Here is a 27911-nt window from a genome sequence, read left to right on the forward strand (position 1 = left end):
CATGCTGCCACCCACGTTGATGAAGAGATCACCGCCTTTTGTTGCCAATTGTCGCCCACACACAATTCAGAACAAACGTTCTGCCTTCACAAAGTTTGCATCTTCATGCTTTGATCCTTCTGCTTCTGCTTCTTGCTCATCTCGATCATTGTTCTCTTCGCCCTTCTTCCTTTTAAGGTAATATCTTATTATGTGCCCCGGCTTCCTACAATAGTGGCACACCCTGTGTTGAAGAAATACATCTTAGTTTAGGCAGTATTTCAACTTCAATGTTCTTTCCACGACCATCTACATACTAGATGGCCTGGCACAAGCCTAGTGCCCTTTTCACAAAGATGAGTCCTGCCTACTACATCCAAGAAGAATAAACACTAAAAAGTCATCATCATCATCATCATGTTGACAATGTAAACGTGCATAGAAATTCAAGCAAACATAGACTTTGGCCATATCAATAATGTGATCAGCTAAGCCCTGTTAGAAAGAAACACCTAGGCCAAAAGAATATAAAAATTGACTTTAGATCAGATATCAGAAGCCAATATAATGCCGTCTGTCAACTAAATGACTAATTTTTCAGTTGAAGGGATAGATAAGTTGTGCTTCTACAAAATATCGATATAAAAAAAACTTACTGAGCATCATTAAAGTTAGAATTTTGCTTTTAATGGGCCAGTAGACAAACTATCCATTTATCATATATCTATTCTTGGGCCCAAATCTTAACAGTTTTGTCATTTTCAAGGGCACCCGATGCTATCTTGTTTTCATTTGGATGGCAGGATACTGATAACACTGCATCCGTGTGACCCTCTAGCTTCTGCACAATATTTCTCGACTGTAGATCCCAAAGGTATACACAGCAATCCTCAGAACCACTGACAATGTACTTTCCATTTGTAACTGAAAAAGTGGAGAACATGCAGTACTTTCTGTTTACATGTCCTGTATAGATCTTCAAAAATTTTCCTGTGGTGTAGTTCCACAATCGCTGCACAAAAAAATCAAACTTGTTTAAGCGAGCCCTAGGTTTCTGTATGAATGTCAAGTACATCTTGGGCAGCCCCAAAAAAAAAAAAGGCCGAATGCTTACTAAAAAAGATGAAAAATTCACAAGGCTACCAGGCCTTTAAGCACATGCTTGCCTTTATTTCCACCTGACCCCTTTCAAGAACATCATCTCCTTAGTTTGATTCTACAGAGTGTACGCTTTGATTTGAAAAAATACATTACCTTGTATTGAATGGATGAGCCTATGTTCACCAAAATAAAAACTACCAAAGCTTGAGTTTAGCATTGTAGGTTAGGATTAGAGGTCGCACAAGTGCACCTTTTGTCCCATACAAATATCACACTCTAATAAGTGGATACCACACGGCACACTTATCTTATCCACTTATAAGAGTGTGTTCACACTACTAGAACAATAACCCTTTTAGGGGCTATTCACACACATGCACGTTCACACACATGAGACTCCGAATCCCAACAAAACCCCCTTTGAAGCGAAGGTGGAGATCCTTGACAAAACTCAGTGGCTCTGTCGAGTGTCACACCTCTCAGCCGAGCTCCTGCAGTAGCCTGTGGTCTAGGTATGATGGGTGGATCGGCCCTCGGAGTGCTGGTATGGAAGAAGTCCGTGAGAGCTCTCTGTAGAGAGAGAGAGAGAGAGAGAGTATGTGACAAAGCTCAAGAGAAAGTATTGCACGACTCAATGATAGATTGATTGATATGATAGAAGTGATTCAAATTCACCACGAACAATGCTTTGTAGGCTTGCAGCCTTATCTTTTGACCCATACAAATCTATCACTCTAATAGGTGGATGCCACATGGCACACTTATCCACTTATAAGAATGTGTTACACGTGTGGGATTTTTGTCGAGAGAATCTGCAGAATTAGGTTGGCTGTACAGCATACAGGTTGGACAAGGGGTCAACGCATCTTTTTGAGAGGTACCAGGCGACTACAAGGCACTTGGTATGTACAAGAAGGCTTTCTACAAAGTACTTGGATTTGCTCTTGTAGGACAAGAGACTTGTGTACTCTCTTGTAGGACACGAGAGCACTTGTCTAGGTGATTTGGAATCACATGGGCATACTTGTTTGCTTACTTGTACTTGGAGTTATCAAGTGCGGACCGGTGGTTAACCCCAAGCGCCCATGACCTTGTATTTGGACCATACGAGTTTTGGAATATTCCTTAAGAGAAAGAGGGGAGAGGGGGGGCAAACTTGCAGTTTCCAGTGTGGTGTACTGTGCATATCTCTACTCGTGGTGGTGTTGTATCATGATCAAGTGCTTTAAATCTTATTTAAGGTTAACCTGATTTTGAAACACGTCCCACCTGTTACACAAAACCCCAAACGCAAACCCTAATTTTGTTCAGGCTCCAAAAGCAAACCCTAAATGCACAGATCAGCCAGCCAAGCAGGTCTTGGCTGTCCTACAGACCCTAAAAAGCCCACAAAGGATGCCCTAATGCAAACTAGCACAAAAGCTGATCTAAATGCCCTGATGTTCTGCCTGTAGACGAATCTACATGCTCTAATACCAACGTGACATGCACACGGAAGCTGATCATGATTACCACCAAGCACATAGATAGATTAACCCTAATTAATTATACAAATACACAATAGACAAGGTTGACATGAGCTACACCACTTTATATTGTTTAAAAGGCAATTACATAAAAAGGAATCCCAGATCTAAACTTCGGATTTGAATGCTACATTGTGTGCAAGACTAGCTACATGCATACAAGAGGTTCTTGAGGTTGTTACTCCTATCCCCATGAGTATGCACTAACACTCAGGACAACTGTTTTGTGGAGATGACTTATATTGATGTCTTCATATGTTTCTCTGCTGTGAATGACCCTCGAGCGTGTATCCCAGGACAATTAACCATTAAGTAATTAAAGACACTTGAGCATGAAAGATTAAACCACTAATAAAATGATGTACATATGGTCTCCTTTCACAACAAGTAGTCAAGGGGAAAAAACCCTTCAATGTAGAAGGTAAAGAGTGCCCCTTATAAGCCCAAGTTCACACCTAGCACTACCATTATGAGTTTTCCTACAAATGCCCCCTGCAGTGATGTGCAAGGTAGCAAAAGATCACTATCCAAATGGGAGTAAGCTCAACGCTTTGTGGAAAGCTTCAAACTTCTCTCTAGGCAATGCCTTAATAAATAGATGTTCTTGAAAGAAAGAGAAAACACAAGTTGTAGGCCCAAAGCACAAACTATGGAAGGCTAGAAACAATTGATTATTGTTGAAAACGAGCACAAGGGATGTCACGTGCATCCCACACTTGGGTGCCACGTAGACATTTCTGTACAGAAGGTGCAGGACCTGGGATGGTGAACTGGTCCCATGTGAGCCCAGTCCGGCACGAGTCAGCCAGGGATCCATCTCAGATGTCCGAGGTCAGGTGTGCATTGTCTTGCACAGGAGTCTAAGGTAAGGTGTGCACTGTCCTGTACATGAGACAGTGCCAGTCCGCACTCTGAGTCTCCCTCTAGAATGATGTCAGTGGTTCTGTGTATCTGGTATGGTACCGGATGCCAGATCACTGAGTAGATTATGTTTAGGACAAGGGGCCAGCCCATAGGGCTACCCCGGAGCTTAGTATGGGCATGGGAATGGTGTGAAACCATCCCCATGTGGGCCAGGAAGGCCCAGGCTGAACCCACCAGCCATGGAGGGGCTGTAGGACAGCCCTAGGGCACAGATAAGGCAATCTCCAGAAGATTACAGCCTTTATATGGCTGTAGGGCATGCATGGGGCAGCCCATACAGGCTGCCCATACAGCCTTGGGATTGTGGACAAAAGTTGTTTCCAGCCAATCAGAAGCAGGCGTATCACTTTCAGGCTGTTAGGAAAAAAGGCAGCACTTTTTGGGATTTAATTCAGCATTTATTGCTGAAACCAGTCGTGGGACATAGCCTGCTTTTCAGCTGGCCAACTGCTCCTGAGGAGGTGTATAAATAGTGGGGGCCATAATCCCATCATTCATCTCATTTTTCACCAAGTGCTCAAGCAAACCAAGGGGCCAAGATAGCCAAGGGCTTGCTAACGCAAAGGGGTGAAGGATTCAGGTCAAGGGCAGGATTTTCCAGCCAAGAAAAGGTCAAGTTTTCTGTATTTGTTTTGTGGAAACAGGTCGTAGGTTTCTCGACAAGGAAACATGCTTTTGGGTTTCTCCAGGAGATAGGTCACATGTAGGCAGAAAGTACAGGAATGGACACATGTTTGGTACAGCCTTGCTACTGATTGGACAGGGGACAGGGCATCCATGACAGAGATGGATAGTACCCTTGGAAGGTAGAGAGGGTTTGTACAGGTGTGTCGACTGTATGGTATGCTGTGCTGTGATACGAGTTCTCTTTTGAGAGACATTTTGGGAGTCTGTGTTGTGATGCAGAAGCACTGGATGTGTCAGGGTGTGATGCTGTTCATAGTGTGAGAGGCTATGGATGGTTGTGGCAGCCTTGATCATGGGAGAAAGCTTCTGTATACAGACTCAATGTGAGAGAGTCTTTCGATGTGAACAATGGCTGGATTTATTTGTGGATGCCGTGTGGACAAGAAGCCAGATGCAGGTTCTTTGCAGGCTTCAGGAGTTCTACTAGGACGGCTGAATTACCAGCCTTATATTGTAATCAAAGCTCTTATAATCAATTAAAGAAATACCGCAAGGGACGCCACTGCGTTTTGGGGCCAATCGGTGTCCGTGTACTGTTTGCAGGAGCACTTTAGCTCCCCCTGTTTGTTTTCCTTTTCTAGGTCCTCAATGGTGTTGAAGTGTTTTATGTGCGAGTGTTTGATTCACCGCCCTTTGCTTTCTGAAGGCCGGTTTACATTGCACCATCAGAAGCCTTCTTCTGAAGATACACATAGGTGTCCTATCCCTGAATCACAAAACCAGGAGACTTCTCAACATAAACTTCCTTCTCTAAATCTCCATTCAAAAAAGCAGATTTGACATCCATCTAGAACACGGGCCATCTGAAGTGTGCAGCAGAGCCAAAACAATCCTGATGGTGGTATATCCGGTTGTAGAAGCAAATGTCTCATCAAAGTCTTCACCTTCCTTCTAAGCATATCCTCGAGCAACAAGGCAGGCTTTGTACTTATCCAAAGTTTCATCTACATGAAACTCAACTTTGAAAATCCATTTCACACCAATCACACGGGTGTCCTATCCCTGAAACTTCCCGCTCTAAATCTCCATTCAGAAAAGCAGATTTGACATCCATCTAGAACACGGGGCATCTAAGGTGTGCAGCCAGAGCCAAAACAATCCTGATGGTGGTATATCCGGCTGTAGAAGCAAATGTCTCATCAAAGTCTTCGCCTTCCTTCTGAGCATATCCTAAAGCAACAAGGCAAGGTTTGTACTTATCCAAAGTTCCATCTACATGAAACTCAACTTTGAAAATCCATTTCACACCAATCACACGACGATATAAAGGCCATGGCACCAAAGACCAAGTGTGGTTCCACTCAATAGAGAACATCTCTGCTTCCATGGCTTGCCACCACTGCGGCTGTGAAAGAGCCTCCTCTAGACTCTCAAGCTCATCGATCTCCTCGAAGAAAGATTCCCATAGCACCTTAGGAAGCAAGAACGATAAAGACTTCAAGTCTAAGAAAACACCTAAGGAAAAGGCCAAGGAGAGTATTATTGGTGGCTATCTCCAACCAAAAGAGCAAATGCAGTATAAGGGGGAGAACAGATGTTTCTTTTGCCACACCATGGGGCATGGTAAGAAAGATTGTACCAAGTGGCAGGCTGTGTAGGCATATGCTCACTTATGGTAGTGCTATGTGTGAACAGGGCTTAACCAAGGGCACTTTTTCCCATGTGGTTTTTCCCCTTGGACATCAAGTGTGAAAGGACACTCTAACATATAATATTTTGTACTTCTATATTATATGGATGTGGCACACATGCAAGGGTTGACTTGCATTTTGTGGATACCACACTTTTGGCTCTCCCTCTCTCTCTCTCTCATTTCTGTGTGTGAGCTTCTCTACCCTGCACCTAACCCTAATGTGCAGGTTTGTGTGTGTGAGTGTGTGAGTCCAACACCCAACATTTGGTATCAAAGCAAGGAGCTGCCTGTGGATTTCTGCCCCAGGAAAAATTGCTGCTGACTGTGGAATTCCGTCCTCGAAATTCCGTCGAAAACTGTCGTTCCATCCGTCGCTTGCATTTTTCCGTCGTTGGACTGCCTGCTTCCGTCGGCGCTCCTCCGTCCGGCCACCAAAGACGGGCGGCACTAGTGGGGAACCCACCACCGTCGTATACAGCCAGCGTTTTCCCGTCAGCGCCCCCCCTCCGACTGCCCAGAGCCGTCGACGGCCAACACTGTTCCGTTCCGGCCTGCAGGTAGCCGCCACGCCGTCCGTCCTGCTGTTCCGTCCACGCGGCGTCCGTCCGTCCGTCCGCTGCTCCGACCTCCGCACGCAAAGCCGCCTCCGCCCAAGTGCAACTCCCACCTGCCGTCCGCCCGTCGGTGCTCGGTTCGCAGTGTCGACTACGTTCCGGCCAGAGCCGTCGACGGTCCATACGTCGCCCCTCCCGCTCCGGCCTCCGTCGCCCAGCTTCAACCACGCCCTCGCCGTTCGTCCCGTTCCGCCTGACATCGCCCGTTGCTGTTCCGTCGACTCACGCTGACGACTGCAGCGCCCACCTCTGGCTAGCCCGACACCAGCGCCCGCCTCTGCTGGTCCGCCACCGCCCAGAGCGCATCTATCCTCTGCACTCCTCGCTGGCTGCCAAGTACACGCACCCGCCTGTAGCTCCGTGTCCTTCTCATTGTTGAGTCTCCGCCTGCAACGACTCCCTCCAACACCTCCACCACCAACGACTCTCTTCAACGCCCAGGTCTTTTCCCGACTATGCTTCCGTACTACATCTTCCCGGCTGTGCATCATTGCTGCCCACACGTGCAGGTACCTTTGTTTCAACAAACAGAAAAATTAAACAAAGTAAACAAACTAAGGTTTGCAGGCACTCCGCTCCAGATTCGACAAATTTTGGGGGTTTGCCGAGAAGATTCGAAAGCTTGCAGGTGGTACAGGATTCAGGCAATTTGGGGGATTTCTCAATTTTAGGACAAATTGAAAAAATTGGGCATTTTGCTTTGCCTGCAATTTGGGGGTTTTTGAAATTGAGGTCAAAATCGACAAATTGAACAACATTTGCAGAAATTTGGGGCTTTTGAGGAAATTGGTCAATTAGATGCACATTGAAGCGATTGGAGTGCATAAAAATTGGGGATTTTTTTTACTGGAGCATTTAATTGGACATTACAGCTGCGATTTGTCGCGTATGTATACACATTGTGTGTAATTGGACAATTTGGTGCAGGTTTACACTTGCTTTGATTTGCAGGCATACATTTGCACAGGACATTTGGTTGCCTGGCAGTGCACATTGGTGCTTGGTTTGCTTGCAGATATATTTTGTTGACATGGCACAGAATGCTACAAATGTATTTGGTGTGCTCACCCAGGAGGAGGACAAGCTGGATGGATCTAACTACTCCCTCTGGAGTTTCATGATCCGTAATTTGCTGGTAGCCAAAGGGCTTTGGACATCGTGTGTGGTGATGACACACGCCCACTTACCATACAGCCGGCCACGCCTCAAAGAGGAGGTGCTCAAAGAGCTCCTGATGTAGATCTTGCTCCCACACAAGAGCAGAAGAGATGGGACTCTAGAGATGCACAAGCCATGTCATTGATAGCCCTTTCAGTGAAAAGGACTATTATTCCGCACATTCGTTCTTGCAAGACATCGAAGCTTGCATGGGACACATTGGAAGCAATGTATCAAGTACACAAACGAGGCAAGAGTTGCCTACTTGAAGAGGCAATTGGATCTTCTTTCTATGGATGAGGGTGACACTTATGGCAGATCATCTCACCAAAGTGAAAGATTTGCAGGAACAATTGCTCAACATTGATGAGGTTATCCCAGACAAACAGCTGGTCACCAACACTCTTCATTCTTTACCGCCTTCCTACTTGGGCTTTCACACCTCTCTCAACCTCTCAATGAGAGGAGGTGCTGATCCCGTCACTTTCGAAGAGCTCGTGGGTTTACTCTTGCAAGAAGAGCAAACAAGAGCAAACTTATCGAGCAACCGTGGTGGAGAAAGGGCATTTACAGCCAAGGATAAGGGTAAAGCAAAGAGCTTTAGGCATGGGGGACAACAGTCTAGCAAGGCTGGTCATGGACAGCCCTCTTCTAGTGGTGAAAAGTCTGACAAAGGGGATGCAAACAAGCCCAAAAAGAAGGGCAAATGTCACTACTGCCATAAGCCTGGACAGTACATCAGTGAATGTAGGAAGCGGATTGCAAAAGAGAAAAGTAAAGAAGCAGGCAATGCAGTAGCAGACTCTTCTGATGACAAAGCACAGCAATCAGCTAATGTAATCCAGGAAGAGTACACTTTTTTGGTCACACGCACTAGTGACACACCAGGTGCTTCAGACACTGATATGTCTTGCATTGCATCTGACAGACAGAATGCATCATGGTATTTTGATAGTGGTGCTTCGAGCCACATCACTTCATGCAAAGATGTATTTCAGCACTTGGTTTATGCTTCAAATGGCCGCACTGTATCATGTGCAGATCATACCACATATCCAGTAAAGGGAATTGGTAATGTCATACTTATTGCAACCAATGGTGCCAATATATGTATGAAAAATGTATTGTATGTTCCAGGGATAAAGAAAAATATGCTCTCTGTCTCAGCCATAAACGACCAAAGTTTAAAGGTTGAATTTGAGGACGGGAAGTGTTTGGTAAAAGACCCATCAAAGGGTTATGAAATAGTCACTTCTGGAACACGATACAAAGGCTTGTATAAGCTGGACAGCTATGACAAGCGCACTTATGATGCAAATACAGTGGCTGCCCACACTCCTGCTATGCATGATGCAGAGCTATGGCATGCTCGTTTTGGGCATGTAAATTTTCAGAGTTTGATGCTTTTGCAGAAGCATCATATGGTTGATAATATGCCGCCTCTTGAGTCTCCACCAAGACATGTATGTGAGGGGTGTATTTGTCAAAATACGCAACGGAGATGATGACCAGATCTGGGAACACGAGCAAAAAACGCATGCAGAAAAACAGCACAAGAGAGAGAGAGAGATGTAGGTGTGTAACTTTGCTCTGATATACACAAGAAGATCCCGAATATGATACAATGAGTGGTATGGGGGTGGGGGCCTATTTATATGCCCCCACATGTGCAGTCGGCCTGCTGAAAAAAGGCTCCATGACTGCATCTACAGTCGGCCAGCAGCATGCAGCCAGTCGGCCAGCTCTGAGGGTCCACGACTGCATCAAGTACAGTCGGCCAGCTCCAGTACACACATCTGATGTAGTTGGCCAGCAAATGGATCCTCCTGCCAACTTAGGGCTGCCTCCCAAGCCACAGAAAAATGGGAAAAATAAGGGAAAAATGCGGGGAGTCGAGAAAAATGATAAAACACCTGATAAGGGCGGGCACACCCACAACAAAGGCCCTGGTGTATAAATCTAGGCAGGAGATGACTTCTAACACCCCCTCTCAACTCCTGACTGTAAAACCAACCACTGGGAGCTGGGGTGCCGCCTGAGCAAATCCCGAGAGAGCGACTTCGTGAAGAGGTCCACCGTACTGTCCTCCGTCGAACAGAACTCTAGCAAGATGTCATCAGCAACGATCAGTTCACGAACAAAGTGCCTCTGGATGACCATGGGCTCCTCCAGTGGAAGCCCAAACCTGCAATGCAACCTCTTCATCCTCACCACCTCACAAGCAGCATCACAAACAGCCCGGTACTCTGCCTCTGTTCTCGACAAGGCAAAAGATGACTGTCTCCAACTGCTCCGTAAAACTGCTCCTGGGCCTGAAGTAGACCTCCTCGTGTCCGAATCTCCTCCCCAAACCGAGTCACTCCAACCGTGGAGTCGGACTCCATCCAACAATCCCCCTCCTGTGTACAAGAGTCCATGATCCTTCGCATGCCGCAGAAACCACAAGAAACGCAATCCTGCCTCCCAAAGAGTCATCCGCAACCATGAGCTCAACCGCCTCATCAGGAAGCTCCCGTCCAATCTGGTGTCCATCAACCAGATCAATGAACCATCCAGCTTCTGAGTCAAAAAAGCATCATACTGCTCACAAGGATCAACACCTGTTACAGTGCACAAACAAGTCCTAGAAACCTGATGAAACCTGTCAACCACCCCCTCTGAATCCGGAACCACAAAGCCTGGAGAAACCACCTCCTCCTACAAGTAAGCACCTGCCACCTGCTTGGCTTTCCGAAAGGTCCCCGTGGAAAGAACATCCTCATCTACTGGAGGTTCTTTGTCCCGAATACTACGAGACATCAGAGCATACGTTACCTGTTCAGTTTCCTCTGACTGACGAACACAAGAACTACCAACATCAGTACTGGAAAGTTCCTGCCAACTGCTGCCACCTACTACTGGCAAGCTATCCACCATCTGGTCCCGAAAAGCCCGCACCTGCAGCGTATCCACACTTAAGTGGCCATTACCAAACTGCCACTCATCACAAACCTGGGAGAGAGAGTGCTGAAAGCCTGTAAACTCCATAATCCACTCCGCTTTCCCAAACCACTTGGCCTGTTGCTTTGTCCTGGAGAGCAACAAAATGCTCATTAAACTCCACCCGTACACCAGTCTTGCAAACCTGATGCACTGACAACAGATGAAAACCAAGTGCCGGAACATACAACACCTGGGAGGAATGCTTCCCCCCTCTGCCATCGGGAACTATCTCCATCTTGCCCTCACTGTGAACTGGGATAGTGGATGTATCACCAGTAAGAATATGACCAGAAAGCCTGCAGAGATCCTATAAACCGGAACGGGAAGGAGTCATGTGCTTGGAAGCACCACTATCGAGAATCCACTCCCGAGTATCTGTTGCGGAGAGTCCTCCAATCTCCTCCCTGCCTGAAGAAAATGAAACATCCGTGTCCATCACCTCCAGGTGCACAAAAGCCGGAGTCTTCATGATTGCTGCAGAGGAATCTTCATCTTTCTCGGTCTTCCGCTTGGGACACTGCCTCCAGTAGTTGCCTTTCTCGCCACAATCATTACAGGTCCTCTCTGCCTTTAGTTTCTCGCGGTCAATAACGGACTTCTTCTCAGAAGACTTCTCCGACGAAGCCTTCCCTTTGCCCGTGTTACGGCCTTTCGACCGTTGGCCAGTTAAGGCCTCCAAACCTCCACCCTGAGGAGGGTTCGTAAATTGTTCCTCCTGGTCCAGGACCATGGGCACAAGCTCCTCCCACGTGATGGTGCTGAGCCTGCCACTGGTAATCAAAGACGAGTAAAATGCTGAGTACGAAGAGGGCAAATGTGACAGCAACGTGATGGCCATGTCCTTTGACGATATCTCCTTCCCAGCCTGAAGAACTTCCTGCTGAAGAGTCTGCAGCTTGTTAATATGCTCCCGCATCATCGACGACTTTGCAAGGCTCATAACCCGCATCTGTACTTCCAAGGAAATCCTCTTCATGGGCGATACCCTATTGTAAAGAGAGGCCAAATGCTGCCATATACCTCTGGCCAGCATCATATGCTTTACATGATTGATTTCCTGTGGTGTGCAATTGAGAAAGATAAACGAACGGACCTTGGCGTTGACACGATCCCACATCTGTGTCTGAGCCTCCCGGTCCTTTCGGATCGACGGTAACTCCCCTTCCTCAACTTCCGGCCGTGGAATGACAAAATCAGCGAGGTCGTAGGACTCCAGAACCGATTCCATCATAACCTTCCATATGCCGTAGTTGCTCCCGTCCAACTGACGGTCCACCGGGAACGTGGGGAGTGTCGGGATCTTCACATGTCTCTCGGCCATCTCAAACAGATCTGCCATTGCGGGGATGTACTCTGAAAAGGGTGGGTGGGTGGGAACAAAGAAGAACTAAAACCTGCAAGTGGCTGTCCAGCAAATCAGCCCGCCTTCCTCTTGTTCTCCTCTTCCCGAATAGTCCAAAACAGTCCACCAATCAGCCACAAAACAGTCCGCCTCTTGCTCACACAAATCCCAAGAACTATCTAGAGCCTAGGGCTCTGATACCATGTCAGAATACGCAACGGAGATGATGACCAGATCTGGGAACACGAGAGCAAAAAACGCATGCAGAAAAACAGCACAAGAGAGAGAGAGAGAGATGTAGGTGTGTAACTTTGCTCTGATATACACAAGAAGATCCCGAATATGATACAATGAGTGGTATGGGGTGGGGGGCCTATTTGTATGCCCCCACATGTGCAGTCGGCCTGCTGAAAAAAGGCTCCACGACTGCATCTACAGTCGGCCAGCAGCATGCAACCAGTCGGCCAACTCTGAGGGTCCACGACTGCATCAAGTACAGTCGGCCAGCTCCAGTACACACATCTGATGTAGTCGGCCAGCAAATGGATCCTCCTACCAACTCAGGGCTGCCTCCCAAGCCACAAAAAAATGAAAAAAATAAGGGAAAAATGCGGGGAGTGAGGAAAAATGATACCCTGGTGTATAAATCTAGATAGGAGATGACTTCTAACAGTATTTTGGGAAAGATGCAACGAAAACCATTCCCCAAAGATGGAGCTGTTAAATTACAGCTCATACATAGTGATTTATGTGGTCCGATGAGGACACCATCCATAGGGGGGCATCTTTACTTTGTCACATTCATTGATGACTACTCCAAGTTTGCTTGGGTTTACCCTTTGAAAGCGAAAGCAGATGTGTTTACATGCTTTCGACACTTTGTAGCAATGGCTGAAAATACGTGTGGATGTAAAGTCCAAACACTCAGCTCAGATAGAGGTGGAGAATACATGTCAAATGCATTCAAGGATTATATACTTCAAAAGGGCATCAAACACCAATGTACTGTGCCTTATACACCGCAGCAGAATGGTGTAGCTGAAAGGAAAAATAGATCTCTCATGGAGATGGCAAGATGCATGGTGAAAGCACAAAAGTTGCCTCACAAATTTTGGATGGAAGCTATAATGTGTGCAACTCATGTGTTGAACAGGTGTCCAACAAAAGCTTTGAAAACCATAACACCATTTGAGGCTTGGTATAGCCGAAAGCCAACAGTGGATTATATGCGTACATTTGGGTGTTTGGCATATGCACATGTGCCAAAACAACTCCGAACAAAGCTAGATGACAAAGCAATTAAATGCATTTTTGTGGGGTACAGCAATGAGAGCAAAGGATACCGTCTTTATAATCCAACTACACGAAGGATTTTTGTCAGTAGAGATGTGGTATTTGCTGAAAATTCAGATAGGCATACAGGACATGTTTGATGGACTTTTACCCATTGCAATTAGGGGGGATTTAGATCAGCCAGCCCCTGCACAAGAAAATCCACATGTAGAACATGTAGAACAGCCAGCCATTCAGCCCCCTTCTGTGGAAGAAGTGGAAGATCTTGTCAGGGAAGAGCAAACAGCCATAGACACAGCCAAGTCAGTGCCAAGATGGTTGCTGAAAACTTTGCAAGAAAGCAAACTTGCAGCTCCACTCAAAGGTAGACAAAGGTAGAACAAGGGCTAGTTCCAGCCATGCTTTGAATGTACATCGTGGGGAGTCTGCATTCGCAATGGGTGGTCTCTTTGATTCAGAAGAGCCTTCTTCTTATGAAGAAGCACATGAGAATGAGCATTGGTTGCAAGCTATGCAAGCTGAAATTTCTTCTATAATGAAGAACAATATATGGGATCTTGTGGAATTGCCTAAAGGCAAACATGTAATTGGAACAAAATGGGTGTACAAAGTCAAAAGAAAGTCTGATGGTACTATTGATAGGTACAAAGCAAGACTTGTGGCAAAAGGCTACTCCCAGAAAAAGGGAATAGATTATGTGAGACTTTTGCTCCTACTTCGAGAATGACCACAATAAGATCTGTGATTGCATTGGCTGCACATAAAGGATGGAAAGTGCATCAATTGGACATCAAAACTGCATTCTTGAACGGGGATTTACAGGAGGAAGTATATGTAAATCAGCCCATTGGTTTTGTAGTTCCTGGTGAGGAACATAAAGTATGCAGGTTGCACAAAGCATTGTATGGGTTAAAGCAAGCTCCAAGAGCTTGGTATGATAAGATACATGCTCATCTAACCAGCCAAGGTTATGAGAATAGTCCAGCTGAAAGCACATTGTATGTGAAGAAAACCGATGCCGATATTCTCTTAGTCATCTTGTATGTAGATGACATGCTCATTACAGGTACAAGCAAAGCACAAATTTCAGATTTCAAAGCTGATTTGAAAGCTGAATTTGATATGTCAGATTTGGGGCCTTTACACTACTATCTCGGCATACAGTTTATGCATACAGATGATGGCATTGTTATGCAACAAACTAAGTACATAAAAAGTTTGCTAAAAAGGTTTCACATGGATGAATGTAAGCCCATTTCTACTCCGGTAGAACCAGGTGTACGGCTTCCTATGCATGATATTGGAGAGCCTTTTGAGGCCGGCATTTACAGCCAGGCAGTGGGATGCCTCATTTACTTGTGTAACACGAGGCCAGACATATCTTTTGGGGTGTCTGTTGAGCAAATTCATGCACAGCCCAGGCACAAAGCATTGGCAAGCAGTCAAACGCATCTTGCGTTATCTTAAGGATACCCTGGATCTTGGTTTGTTCTATCCCAGGGGGGGACAGCTTGCAGCTTTATGCATACAGTGATTCAGATTGGGCTGGTGATTATGATACCAGGCAATACAGTGGGAATTGTTTTTTTCTTGGCAGTTCATGCATATCTTGGTTGAGTAAAAAGCAACCCACTGTTGCTACATCTACTTGTGAGGCTGAGTACAGGGCAGTCTTTACAGCTACAGTAGATTGTGTATGGTTGAGGAGACTATTGGCTGATCTTCATGAGTGTCAGCAGACACCCACCACCATTCTCACTGATAGCCAGAGTGCTATGGCCATAGCACGAAATCCAGTATTTCATGCACGTACCAAGCACATAGAGATTCATTATCACTATGTCAAAGAGAGGCTACATGCAGGGGAGATCAGTTTATCTTATTGCCCTACACAGGATAATGTTGCAAATCTATTCACAAAGGCTTTACCTCGAGAAAAGTTTGAAGCTTTCCGCAAAGCTTTGGGCTTACTCTCATACAGAGAGTGATCTGCTACCTTGTACAGGTTCACACTTCCACTACAGGGGGGATTTGTAGGCATATGCTCACTTATGGTAGTGCTATGTGTGAACAGGGCTTAACCAAGGGCACTTTTTTCCATGTGGTTTTTCCCCTTGGACATCAAGTGTGAAAGGACACTCTAACATATAATATTTTGTACTTCTATATTATATGGATGTGGCACACATGCAAGGGTTGACTTGCATTTTGTGGATACCACACTTTTGGCTCTCCCTCTCTCTCTCTCATTTCTGTGTGTGAGCTTCTCTACCCTGCACCTAACCCTAATGTGCAGGTTTGTGTGTGTGAGTGTGTGAGTCCAACACCCAACAGGTTGCACAAGACTCCAAGACCTCTAGAGGCCACCACAGTAGCCACTGCCACAACTGCATCCGCACCTCTCGCATCAGCCACCAATCCCATCCAACTCTTACCCGCCTTAAACGTAGTACCCACAATGATATTTAACGAGCTACTTAAATGGTTGCAAAATATGCCTAGTGCCCAATGGAGTGATAAACAAGCCAAATGGAGTCACATCTTCCAATAGTTTTGTAAGATGCAGCGGAAGTCTTCGTATTGGAGGATCCTGCCACACAAATGCTCACACCGTTTTCTATGTCCTGAGTTTCGTGAGTTTAGCAATCCACTTTAATACTTCAAACTTTAAAGAGATGAGAGAGAGAGAGATATGAGAACTGTACACCAGATTGGGTCCCAAATTACCCACGGAAGGGCCCCCTATCCCGTTACCGAGATAGTATTTAATTTATTACTTTAGAGAGAATGACTGTAAATAAGCCAAACCCAAGATCTCGGAGGATCAGAAGCCTGGCTGATCTGTACACGACTGTAGAAACACCTCAATGAACTGATCTCGAGCCTATACAGGTGGCTGCGCCTGAGGGCTGTAAGGACTATGGTGCTGCGTTAAACTGCTAGGACTGCTGAATAAGACTGCTAATGTTCTGCGTTAAACTGCAGGGACTGCTGAGAGCAAAAACGCAAGCTTCAGGGGTGTTGAGAGGCTAACGCTGAAGCTCCAGAAGGACTGGATTAGTCTAGGCTGAAGGCGGGAAATGCTCCTAGTGCTGAGGATGAAGGCACCTAGCTTTCTGTAGACTGAATTAATGTCTGAGCCCTATGCAAGCCTATTTATACTAACTAGGGGCTGCTCAAGTTGGCTGGTCATAATTTAATAAACTTTATGTTTATAAATGACATTAAATGCTAAATAAATACCATAAAATATTGAAAAAATACCAGATAAATCCTAGTAAATGTCCTAAGGCTTCTGAGATGTTCTAAATGATGCACAAGCATATGAATGCACATTATGCAAAATGCAAAGTGCTTTCTGATGCAAACCCTAAGGCTTCTACTAACTCTACATATGCATGAATGATTCTCTCCAAGTGGGCTAAGGGACTTGACTGACTGACTGACCCGCTAAGGCTGAGGAATGACCTACGTAGCTCGTGCCTGACTTATCCTGGACTGAGGATGTACAATGGGGTCACGGCATACGACAAATATCATCCTACTCGGTTCTAATAATGTACAAATGTTGCACTGCTGATGATGAGTCATCTTGTCACCATATGCACTGAGTGCAGAGTGCATGCGACATTCCCTCCTGATTAGCTTGGCGGCAGGTTCATGGCTTCCAAGTCGTCCGCCAACAACTGGGGATACTCCTGGAAGAACTCCTCGTCAAGCCATACGGCTTCGTAGGTACCTCAATCTCAGAATTTCGTATAGAACTGACGTATCCGTCGACCGGAACCATGCTTCCATCGATGAAGAAGGATTTGCTCGGGCTCAATAACTTCTGCTTCGTCTACCACGCTCGGGCTCAATAACTTCTGCTTCGTCTACCACGTCTGGCTGCTGGCTGCTGTTCATCTGAAACATCAAACACTTCTGGACCAACATATGGTTTTAGCCAAGAAACATGGAAAACATCATCCATTGTCCAACTGGTAGGCAACTTTAACTTCATGGAGACATCACTTAACTTCTTAACTATTGAAAAAGCGCCAAAACTACGGAATGAAAGCTTGGGACAACGTTTGCGGAACATGTTTCCAATGTTTGAGAACTGACTGCTGTTCTAGCTTGCCCTTTGCCCTGAAAAGTCTTGGAAAGACGAGGGAAACTTGCTAGGAGGTTCTGCTAACGGGTGGGAGATCATCCTGAGAAATGTCTGAATGAGAAAGAAGATCTACCAAATGAGGAACTAAAGAGGATGAGATAGCGGTTATCAATGAGATAGAAGCTGTCTAAGCATAAATCAATGCTCCTTCTGCTCCCTTGTTGCGGATAGCTTGATTGGCCTGGAGATGAGAAATCATAGGGATGCCAAGAATGCTCCTATCCCCCCGAATCATGACAAGCTCACGAAAACCTTTAGAGATAATAAAGGTGTCCTGCCCCCAATTGGGAATAGACTCATTCTGGCGAAACCACTGGATTCCTAAGATCATGTCACATCCCAAGAGAGGAGAGACAATGAAATCTCGCTGGAATGAGGCCTTTTAAACTTGAAAAGAAAACTGTTCTGCCTGTTGAGATATATGGGTGCGAAGACCAGGTGTAAACCCGTCTACCTCCAAATGATAGGACACTAAGGTACAGCTCATGTTGGTAGCCAACTAGGGAGAGATGGCGTCCTCAGAACTGCCCATGTCAAAAAGGATTATGAACTGTCGGCCCTTGGCAGAGCCATAAGCTCGGATCAAGCTCTTCTATGTGGTTGTTGCCTCACCCTCCTGCTTAGCATCAAGTACCACGGATGGCATGAAATGCATAGAAGGTAAGATTTGAACTGCATTTGTGGTAGCAGGCGGGTCTGGAGGAGCGGGGGATACTGTGGCAACTATGGCAGAAGGCTCTTTGGAGGCTTGCTCCACTTGTCTTTTTGGAAAATCCTTCTTACCATGCCCAATGGTATGACAGAAAAAACATCGGTTTTCAGACTAATACTGTCTTTGCTCGTCTGGAGGAAGATAACCTCCAGTAATGCCTGCTTGAGCCTTTTCCTTTGGGGTTTTCTTAGGCTTGGATTCCTTACCTCCTGAACTAGAGCTAGGACTGTGTAACACGCGGAAGCTCTGGGGGTCTTCTTTCAATCCTAAACACCACTGGAAACAATATGATGCAAAACGCAGACATGAAGAGTAGAGAGAGAGAGAGAGAGATGCTAGAAATTCAGTATATTAATATGGAACAAAAAGATACCTAATCTACAGCCCTAGGCTGCCTTCATACAAAAGGTGAGCATCACCAAAATCTGGTCCTAAAGTTGGACCCTAAGGATCCAACTCCTAAAGAGTTGAATAAATCTATCAATGAGCTCTGTGCCCTTATATAGTCTTCTTGAATCAAAGCTGAGCTGGCCGACTGCTGTCGGACCAGCCGACTGGGCACTTTTTCCCATAAATAGTAACGCCTGCACAGCCGCCTTGCTCTCCAGTTCAGTCGACCACACCTGTATGCAACTGACAGCCTCTTGCTTAATTCTAGTACAGCCGACATGCCTTCCTCTTCATGCCCTCCAGCCTTGCTCCAAGTCCACACTCGCCTTGTGCTCCAAAATCCTAACTCTACTTGTCCTTTTTCTAGCTGCCCCTTCTGGATTAGCCCTAAGAAGGTACATGAGCATGTCATGCACATGACATCCCCCTCTGCTAAACTTGATGACGGGATTCCAACCTGTTCTTGGATGACTGTCATCATCCCAATCTTTTCTCGAAGTCCCTCTGTCATCCATTCATCCCTAGCAACCCTTTTCTCTGAAAGCCCGACCCAGTCTCCAAAACCACTCTGTCTCATAATAAGATCTATGCATCTGTTCCATCCAGTCCACAATCCATTCCTGCCCTAACTCTGAACATTGTCTTGGTCTTCATTCCTAAGAAATGAGTCTGGCACTCTCACGTCACCCCTTGGAGGGTAATCCTCCCTTGGGAGCGTTGCCCGAGAACCTATCTGGCTCACAGGACTGCCATCCCCTCTAGCTCTGTGGAACACCACCAACAAACCTCCTAGGAGCTCTTCCCGATTCTGTGTTCCTTGCCTTGGGCTTTGTATCCGTGTACTTTCCTGTACCTTGGACGTATACACCATCATATGGGACTGAATCAGTGTTTAGCTTTGCTGAACCTGATGCTCTGATACCAATGTGATGCGGAAGCTCTAGGGGTCTTCTTTCAGCCCTAAACACCACTGGAAACAATCTGATGCAAAATGCAGACATGAAGAGAGAGTAGAGAGAGAGATGCTGGAAATTCAGTATATTAATATGGTACAAAAAGATACCTAATCTAAGACTGCCTTCATACAAAAGCTGAACATCACCAAAATCTGGTCCTAAAGTTGGACCCTAAGGATCCAACTCCTAAAGAGTTGAATGAATCTATCAATGAGCTCATGTGCCCTTATATAGTCTTCTTGAATCAAAGCTGAGCTGGCCGACTGCTCTCGGACCAACCGACTGGGCACTTTTTCCCATAAATAGTAACTCTTGCAGCCGCCTTGCTCTCCAGTTTAGTCGACCACACCTGTATATAGCCGACAACCTCTTGCTTAATTCTGGTACAGCCGACATGCCTTCCTCTTCATGCCCTCCAGCTTTGCTCCAAGTCCACACTGGCCTTGTGCTCCAAAATCCTAACTCTACTTGTCCTTTTTCTAGCTGCCCCTTCTGGATTAGCCCTGAGAAGGTACATGAGCATGTCATGCACATGACAGACTATTGTCTGTCTTAGTGTCTTTAGAAGACGAATTACCCGTCCCTTGTTGGGGTTTGGAACTGGACTGTGATGACTGCTTGGGCTTGCCTCCGTTCATCTTCATTTCTTCATTCTGAGCGAGAGTCAAAGCCCGGTCATATGTGCTAGGTTCAAAGTTACGAACTGTGAACCGAATGTTAAAATCCAATCCACGAATGAATTGCTCCATCTTGGCCTGCGCAGATAACCCTAGCTGCCGTGCTAAAGTGATAACCTTTCCGGAAAACTGAAGCGCTGGGAATCCGTTCTGTCTGAGTCCATAGAACTCATCTGCCAGACCGGTCATATACTAGGGCAGGAGAAGTCTGGTCTTCATGTCATGGACAAAGATGTCCCATTCAAAGGCTGTGACACCTGTGGCCTGGTCTGTATGAATACTAGACCAATACTGCCACCAAGTGACTGCCTCACCAATGAGATGGAGAGCCGCTAAGTGGACTTTATCTTGTGGGTCTGTGATCCTAGCTAATAGAAAATGAGCATTAAACTGATAAATAAATTGATTAACTCATGAATGATCACACTTCTCATCATACGTACTGAAGTTTGGTTGACTGCGAATGACGGAGGTTGATGCTACTGCGGGCTGCGGGCTGGTGACACCTATGACTGGGGAGACTAAGGAGAGCTGCTGATACCTCAAGTGAATGGCCTCCTTTTCTCGTTGGTACTCAAGTAACATACGTTCTCGATCAAGCTCACGTTGGTGTTCCCGAGCGGCGAGTTCAGCCTAACGCCGGTCTTCGTCGATCCTGCGTTGGGCTTCCTCATAGTCCCGTCTTTCTGCTTTTTCTTCTTTCCTTCGGGCCTCATCCTCTCTCCTTTGTTGTTCCATCTGAAAGAAGAGGGAGATGTAGTCGGGTGCTGCTGGAGGCGGAGGAGGACGTGCTGCTGCTGCCTCCAAGAGTTGGAGACGCTCCATGAGCAGCTGGTTCTAAGCTCTAAGAAGAGCTATGGTGTCTGCTGTAGGCGGAAGAACATGGTCTCCTTCGGGGGAGACGTCTTCCGGCTGATGAGTACTCTCTTCTGTAGACATGACGCTGAAGTCGGTGGTCGTGCCGGAACGCAATCTAACCATTCAAGGATGCCCCCACGCTAGGATACGATGTGTGTGGACAATATGAATCTGATACCAATGTAATATGCAGCGGAAGTCTTCGTATTGGAGAATCCTGTCACACAAAAGCTCACACCGTCTTCTATATCCTGAGTTTCGTGAGTTTAGTAATCCACTTTAATACTTCAAACTTTAAAGAGATGAGAGAGAGAGAGAGAGATGAGAACTGTGTTAGACATCATCCCCTACTTGCTGGCTTCCTATTTGGTGTCCTATTTTAGCCTCTAGGGCTGACCATGTTAGTCAGAGGGCCTGGTCACCCCTCACTCATATTTTACCCGTATTTATTTCCCATTTTATGGTCTTGGGATTTTCCCCAGTCGTGGAGGTATTTATCCCTAGTCGGCTGCCTTCATGTAGAGGTATATATAGCCAGCATGCCTCCCTCATATTTTACTGCTTGCCTAGCTTGTCTAGCTGCAGTCCCTCACTTACGAGGTTCTCCCCTCTTGCTTGGGACATGTATTCCTTTTGATGATGATATTGAGAGCAGGTTCTCACCTGTTTTTCCTCTCCATCTTTCTCTCTCTCTCTCTCTCCCTCCTGTGTTTCCACTTTCCCTTCTTCCGCTGCACATTCTATCATGGTATCAGAGCGCCGATGATTTTCAGCGTTGGATGCTCCCTCCTATACCTCTTCATATCTGCGTTTTTTCTGCCCCTGGACAGACCTGCGTTTTTGCGTTTTCAGCAAGGACAGCACCACATAGGTTGCTGCATTTTTATTCAGGTGGCTGTCTACAGCAGTTTTCAGCAGTTCTCCGCATTCATACCCCCCCTGTAGTGCTGGTCGCCTGTTTTGTACAGGCCAACAGCAGAATATTTGCTGTGTTTTTTTCTTCTACAAGTTTCTGATGCTGATTTGCTGATCTGAGGCTTGGGTGTACCTATTTCTTCAGCGTTTCCATATTCAGCCCCTTATACCTCTGCGTTTTCAGATTTGCAGCCATGATTGCTGCGTTTTTTCTGAACCGATCTTGCTGGTAGCTCTACCTTCAACTGGGCTTCATCTGTTGGACCCGAAGGTACCTTCTCTTCAGCGTTTTTCCTCATAGGAGGTGTGGACACTGGTTGGCCTGAATTTTCAGGTTTGTAGCCCTTGTTTGGCTGCGTTTTCTTCTCCAGTGGAGAGAGATCACTTGCAGAGGGGGTTTCTTGATTGGATTGTGGCTTTGGAGGCAATTTGGTACTTGAGGAGGATTCTGAATTTCAGATTTCAATCAGCGTTTTGCTGATTTTGAAGCATCTATACCTGTGTTTTGTTCCTGGCCTACACGGTTTCCCGGTTTATATTCATGCTTCCCCTCCTCATTGTGAGGAGTCTACCTCTGCCTCTCTTTGTGATGCTTCTGAGGATGCCCCTCCCCCTGCCGGTTCTGATGGCTTGTTGTTTTGGAGGATGGTTTTTTGGACCCGGAGAGATGCTTTGGATCTGTAGTTGCTAACCGTGCCTGGGGCACAGTGGTACTTCCAGAGTTTTTTGGATTTGGATCACAATCAGGTTGGGCTTGTACCAGTCCGACGATATCATTTTTCAGAGGGGGATGTGGAGTCCTTTCATCTTGCGATGCTCACCTCAGTGGCGTGTACTTATGTACAGCATTGGGCAACTCATGTTATGGAGTTTGAACAAATGGACCCCATATTTTCTACAGAGTCTACACATCTTGCGATGCCGACCATTTCAGAGGATGCTTTTATACAGCATTTGGCTACTCTTGGTACAGAGTTGGAGCAGATTGACTCTATTTCTTTTGAGGGTTCCAGTAAGGAGCAGTCTGCTTGTCCCAGGATTGGTTATATACAGGATCTGATCTTGGTTGGTTTTGAGGTTTTTCATACCTTCTCCAGGCTGGATACACGACATTCGACTTCGGGGAGTGTTCTTACACTTGGGTTTGGAACCATTATTTGGAGCAGCACGTCGCAACCTATATGGTTGTTTTCTTCCAGAGGAACGGTGTACCTGGCAGCTTGTTCTGTTGCTTTTGCCGCTGAGTTGCTGAGGAGATTGCTTGTGGAGCTTTCTTGGTACCTGTTTCTGCAGTCTTTCATCTTTGATCGAGGACGGCGTCTCTGGCTTCTTGGAGTTTGCTCAGCATCCGGTGCTGAGAGGGGGTGTTAGACATCATCCCCTACTTGCTGGGTTCCTATTTGGTGTCCTATTTTAGCCTCTAGGGCTGACCATGTTAGTCAGAGGGGCTGGTCACCCCTCACTCATATTTTACCCATATTTATTCCCCATTTTATGGTCTTGGGATTTTCCCCAGTCGTGGAGGTATTTATCCCTAGTCGGCTGCCTTCATGTAGAGGTATATATAGCCGGCATGCCTCCCTCATATTTTACTGCTTGCATTGCTTGCCTAGCATGTCTAGCTGCAGTCCCTCACTTACGAGGTTCTCCCCTCTTGCTCGGGACATGTATTCCTTTTGATGATGATATTGAGAGCAGGTTCTCACCTGTGTTTCCTCTCCATCTTTCTCTCTCTCCCTCCTGTGTTTCCACTTTCCCTTCTTCCACTGCACATTCTATCAAACTGTACACCAGATTGGGTCCCAAATTACCCACGGAAGTGCCCCTATCCCGTTACCGAGATAGTATTTGCTTTATTACTTTAGAGAGAATGATTGTGGACTGTAAATAAGCCAAACGCAAGATCTCGGAGGATCAGAAGCCTGGCTGAACTGTACACGACTGTAGAAACACCTCAATGAACTGATCTCGAGCCTATGCACTCTTCCTAAGGGCATGAGGAAGGGCTGCACACCTGAGATTGAGAAAGGACTGCGGTGAACTGTTCTAAGCTATGTAAATATGCTGAAAATGCTTATGAATGATATGTTACCTTCACCAGATGACTATAGCATGCATGTATGATGCACAGAAGGCGGGGTACTGCTGTAGAACTGATGCAAGACTGAAAACTGCTGAAGAACTGCAAACACAGGACTAAACTATTGTCATGTGCACAGTGGGTATCTACCGTGTGCTATACGCATGCAAGACTAGTTTCGAGGCTTGGGGAAGCTTGGAACTAGGCAGGCTGATTGACGAGCTGAGTTAGGGATATACTAACGGGCGGGCACCCAAGTATGGAGGGGCGGGCGACCAAGTGTGGACGCCCGATGACCGGCCAAGAGCCTATAAAAGGGTGGCCAAGGTTAGTTATTGTATTATAGAGAGTCTCGCGAGTTTGTGAGAGCTCTATGGTCTTGGAGCCTGGATCTAGTGCAGACGTGCACCTGCTTTATGCAGCCGAGGCCGGCAGCAATCTCGAGGCCCGCGAGGGCAGCTTCGCGGCGGTATGGGACGTCGTGAGGAGGAGATTGGTCGGTACGTCATCCTAGTTAGCTCAGCTCGTGGCTCGGTGGGGATAGCCAAGACTGTGGGCTCGCCCACGGCTGTCATGGTTGGGAGGTGAGTCAGGCCTGCACCCCCTTTGTTGTTTGTTGTTCGTTTGTTTGCAGGATTCGAGTTTCGAACCAAGATCGATCACGAGGGGATCCGTGGGGATTTGACAACTGTCCAGAATACTTGTTGGCTGTGATCTATGCTCAAACTCAAAGGGAACCTTCTGTACTGGGGCCTGGCAGGGTGCTGTATGCAGGCGCCTATGGGCTGAAGGTCTGAACTGCTGCGTTTACGATACAGGTGGCTGCGCCTGAGGGCTGTAAGGACTGTGGTGCTGCGTTAAACTGCTGGGACTGCTGAATAAGACTGCTGATGTGCTGCGTTAAACTGCTGGGACTGCTGAGAGCAAAAACGCAAGCTTCAAGGGTGTTGAGAGGCTAACGCAGAAGCTCCAGAAGGGCTGGATTAGTCTAGGCTGAAGGGACTGCTGAATAAGACTGCTGATGTGCTGCGTCAAACTGCAGGGACTGCTGAGAGCAAAAACGCAAGCTTCAAGGGTGTTGAGAGGCTAACGCAGAAGCTCCAGAAGGGCTGGATTAGTCTAGGCTGAAGGCGGGGAATGCTCCTAGTGCTGAGGATGAAGGCGCCTAGCTTTCTATAGACTGAATGAATGTCTAAGCCCTCTGCAAGCCTATTTATACTAACTAGGGGCTGGTCAAGTTGGATGGTCATAATTTAATAAACTTTATGTTTATAAATGACATTAAATGCTAAATAAATACCATAAAATATTAAAAAAATACCAAATAAATCCTAGTAAATTTCCTAAGGCTTTTGAGATGTTCTAAATGATGCACAGGCATATGAATGCACATTATGCAAAATACAGAGTGCTTTCTGATGCAAACCCTAAGGCTTCTACTGACTCTACATGCATGAATGATTCTCTACAAGTGGGTTAAGGGACTTGACTGACTAACTGACTGACCCGCTAAGGCTGAGGAATGACCTACGTAGCTTGTGCCTGACTTATCATGGATTGAGGATGTACAATGGAGTCACGGCGTACAACAAATATCATCCTACTCGATTCTAATAATGTACAAATGTTGCCTTGCTGATGATGAGCCATCTTGTCACCATGCACTGAGTGCAAAGTGCATGTGACAAGTTTGGAGGTATGATTGAATACATTCCTGGCAAGAATAACTATCACCATTTGGCTCCCTGAACAACAAGGTATCTCACCATTTGGACCACCCCCTTTTTTCATTACACATAGAGGATGGATCTCAGGACCTAGATGTGCAAGATCGATGGTACCCCGGCAGAGTAGCCACTCAGCCTCTCACAGCATCTCTTCCCACTTCCTTAGAGATTTTTGGAAGCGAGTTTGACAACTATCGACCATGGAAGGTCACTCTTCCTCTAGTAGTTAGCCCATCGCAGCCTCGCCATCGGCACTTGGCCATCACAATGCAGCCATCCCATAGAGTCGCAACGGCACTACCTTTCGGACTGTTCCAAAGCACAACATGTTTGGCACAAGATCCTTCGCCTCTACATGGTGATATGGTTTGCGCCGTGTACCATCACTTGGGGTAGTAGCATGGGGGACACAAGCTCTCCAACTCTCTTACTGCAAATTGATACAGAACCCACTTCCGACAAAATATCACAGCCCTAGCCTCCAAGGACTAGTCAGAGATGGGAGATCATCAATAGCATACCTACGTGGCATATATGGCTGAGTCCATCCGTTCCATTTCCACTGACATCATTCATACCCTCCGCGGCCCACGGGGAAAGCTTCACGACAGATCAGATCACATGAGCAGATGGCATGGGGCTTGCTTGTGCACATGGTGCCGGAGCCCCTTTCTCTTTGATCGGGCCGGTGAGGTCACTTGGCATTATAGGCCACCGGTATGGCTTTCCCCCTTCCCCCCCTCCTTCTGATTAAGTTCCCTTGGAGAGCAGCCAACCATGGAGGGAATCACCCTCCCATTTTCTTTTGCCTCTTATGAGGGTTTTCTGCATGTACACTTACCCTGTGGCTGCTGTTTTTAACTAATAGAAGGATACAAAAATGCAAGATGCACTAACCCCCTTTTTGACCAAATAGAGGCCCAGGACTTGAAATGTGCAGTTTTTATCGCACCACATGCGTTACCCACTACGGGCTACCTTATAATTTTGTATATCCTCATAATGGCTGCTTTATCTAGGCAGCTAGTATGTTTTATCTTTCTCCATGATATAGTCACTTCATGGATTCAATTGGTCTTTTGTAGACGTTAATCTCTGTGTGTGTGTGTGTTTGTGTGTGTGTGTGTGCGCGCGCGCACCCCTTCAGATCATGCATATTTTACTACTGCACAAGCATAAATTTAATTATGAAGATAACTTACAAGTGTGTCATCCAAAGTACCGGCCAGGATGAACTTCCCATTTGGAGAGAACTTGACAAAAGACACAGGGGGATTCTCATCATCAATAAGTGTCTTGAGGCAATGTCCAGTGGCCGTGTCCCATATTCTACAGAGGCCATCATAGCTGCTGGAGACGATGAGAGAGCCATCCCTGTTGAAGTTCACTGCAGTCACAGGCTCTGAGTGGGCAGGAAGGGTCTTGAGGCATTTGCCTGTTTTCACATCCCAGATTCTGACCGTCTCATCGAAAGAGCCGGAGACGATGAGGTTGGATTGAGGGTTAAAGTTGACACAGAAGACAAAATTTGTGTGGCCTTTCAGGGTTTTCACATTTTCTGCAGTCTGGACATCCCAAATGCGCAGGGTTTTGTCATCTGAGGCAGAGCAGATGTAGCGAGAGTCAGAGGACCATGCGAAGTCCGAAATGCCCTCACTGTGCCCTTCCAGAAGCTTCCGGAAGGTTCCATCTGATGCGCTCCATATCCTGACGGTCTTATCTGCGGAGGAGCTCCCTAGAAGTCTTCCGTCGCAGGAAAACTTGACGCTAGACACGGCTTTCTTGTGGCCCGTCAAGGTGTGCTTCAGCTTGTATGGTGTGTATGCCTTCCCGTCTTCTTGAGAAGCCTGCATCATCTTCTTGAGGAGGTTATCTGTCTATTCCTGTTGCGAAACCGATCGTCGACCCCTCTGAAAACCCTACCCCTTCGCATACATCCGGCAACACCCTGCATAAACGGGCACTTGATTAAGCACAAGCACCAAGAAGCAAAACCGCAGAGACTTAAAGCGGCCTCAGAAAACAGAGGCGCATACCTGAAAAGAGAAGAGAGGAGATGAAAGAAAGCAAACAATGTACAACCAAACCAAGCCTCAGAGTGAGAGAGAGAGAGAGAGACACAGTCTGAGTCTTGGTGCGGACGCCTTAGCCTATGGCGATGCTTCAAATAAAAAAGTAGCATATTCCAGCTGAAGCATCGA

General features: G+C 46.5%; 1 protein-coding gene across 2 annotated transcripts; it reads right to left on the reverse strand.

The window, feature by feature from the left end:
* Positions 1-537: 537 nt before the first annotated feature.
* Positions 538-27911, reverse strand: LOC147612330 (uncharacterized). Of its 2 annotated transcripts, none has more exons than XM_086782938.1 (3): positions 27830-27911; positions 26913-27658; positions 538-991 (listed from the first exon to the last, which is right to left on the reverse strand). In XM_086782938.1, the coding sequence occupies exons 2-3, from the start codon at positions 27564-27566 to the stop codon at positions 704-706; spliced, it is 942 nt and encodes a 313-aa protein (XP_086639064.1). In that variant the 5' UTR covers positions 27567-27658; positions 27830-27911; the 3' UTR covers positions 538-703. The 2 variants fall into 2 exon arrangements, with proteins under 2 accessions (XP_086639064.1, XP_086639063.1); XM_086782937.1 differs by having other exon boundaries at positions 27747-27905.

This window comes from Cibotium barometz, chromosome 45 (assembly GCF_041138505.1).
Source record: "Cibotium barometz isolate CiBa-2024 chromosome 45, ASM4113850v1, whole genome shotgun sequence".
NCBI lineage: Eukaryota > Viridiplantae > Streptophyta > Polypodiopsida > Cyatheales > Cibotiaceae > Cibotium > Cibotium barometz.

Bases quoted from the DNA above. Each gene is read 5' to 3' on its own strand.
- LOC147612330 (XM_086782938.1), bottom strand. From the start codon at position 27,566: ATGATGCAGGCTTCTCAAGAAGACGGGAAGGCATACACACCATACAAG. The intron at 992-26,912 runs GTAAGTTATCTT...TTTTTTGTGCAG, and splicing joins GTACTTTGGATGACACACTT to CGATTGTGGAACTACACCAC.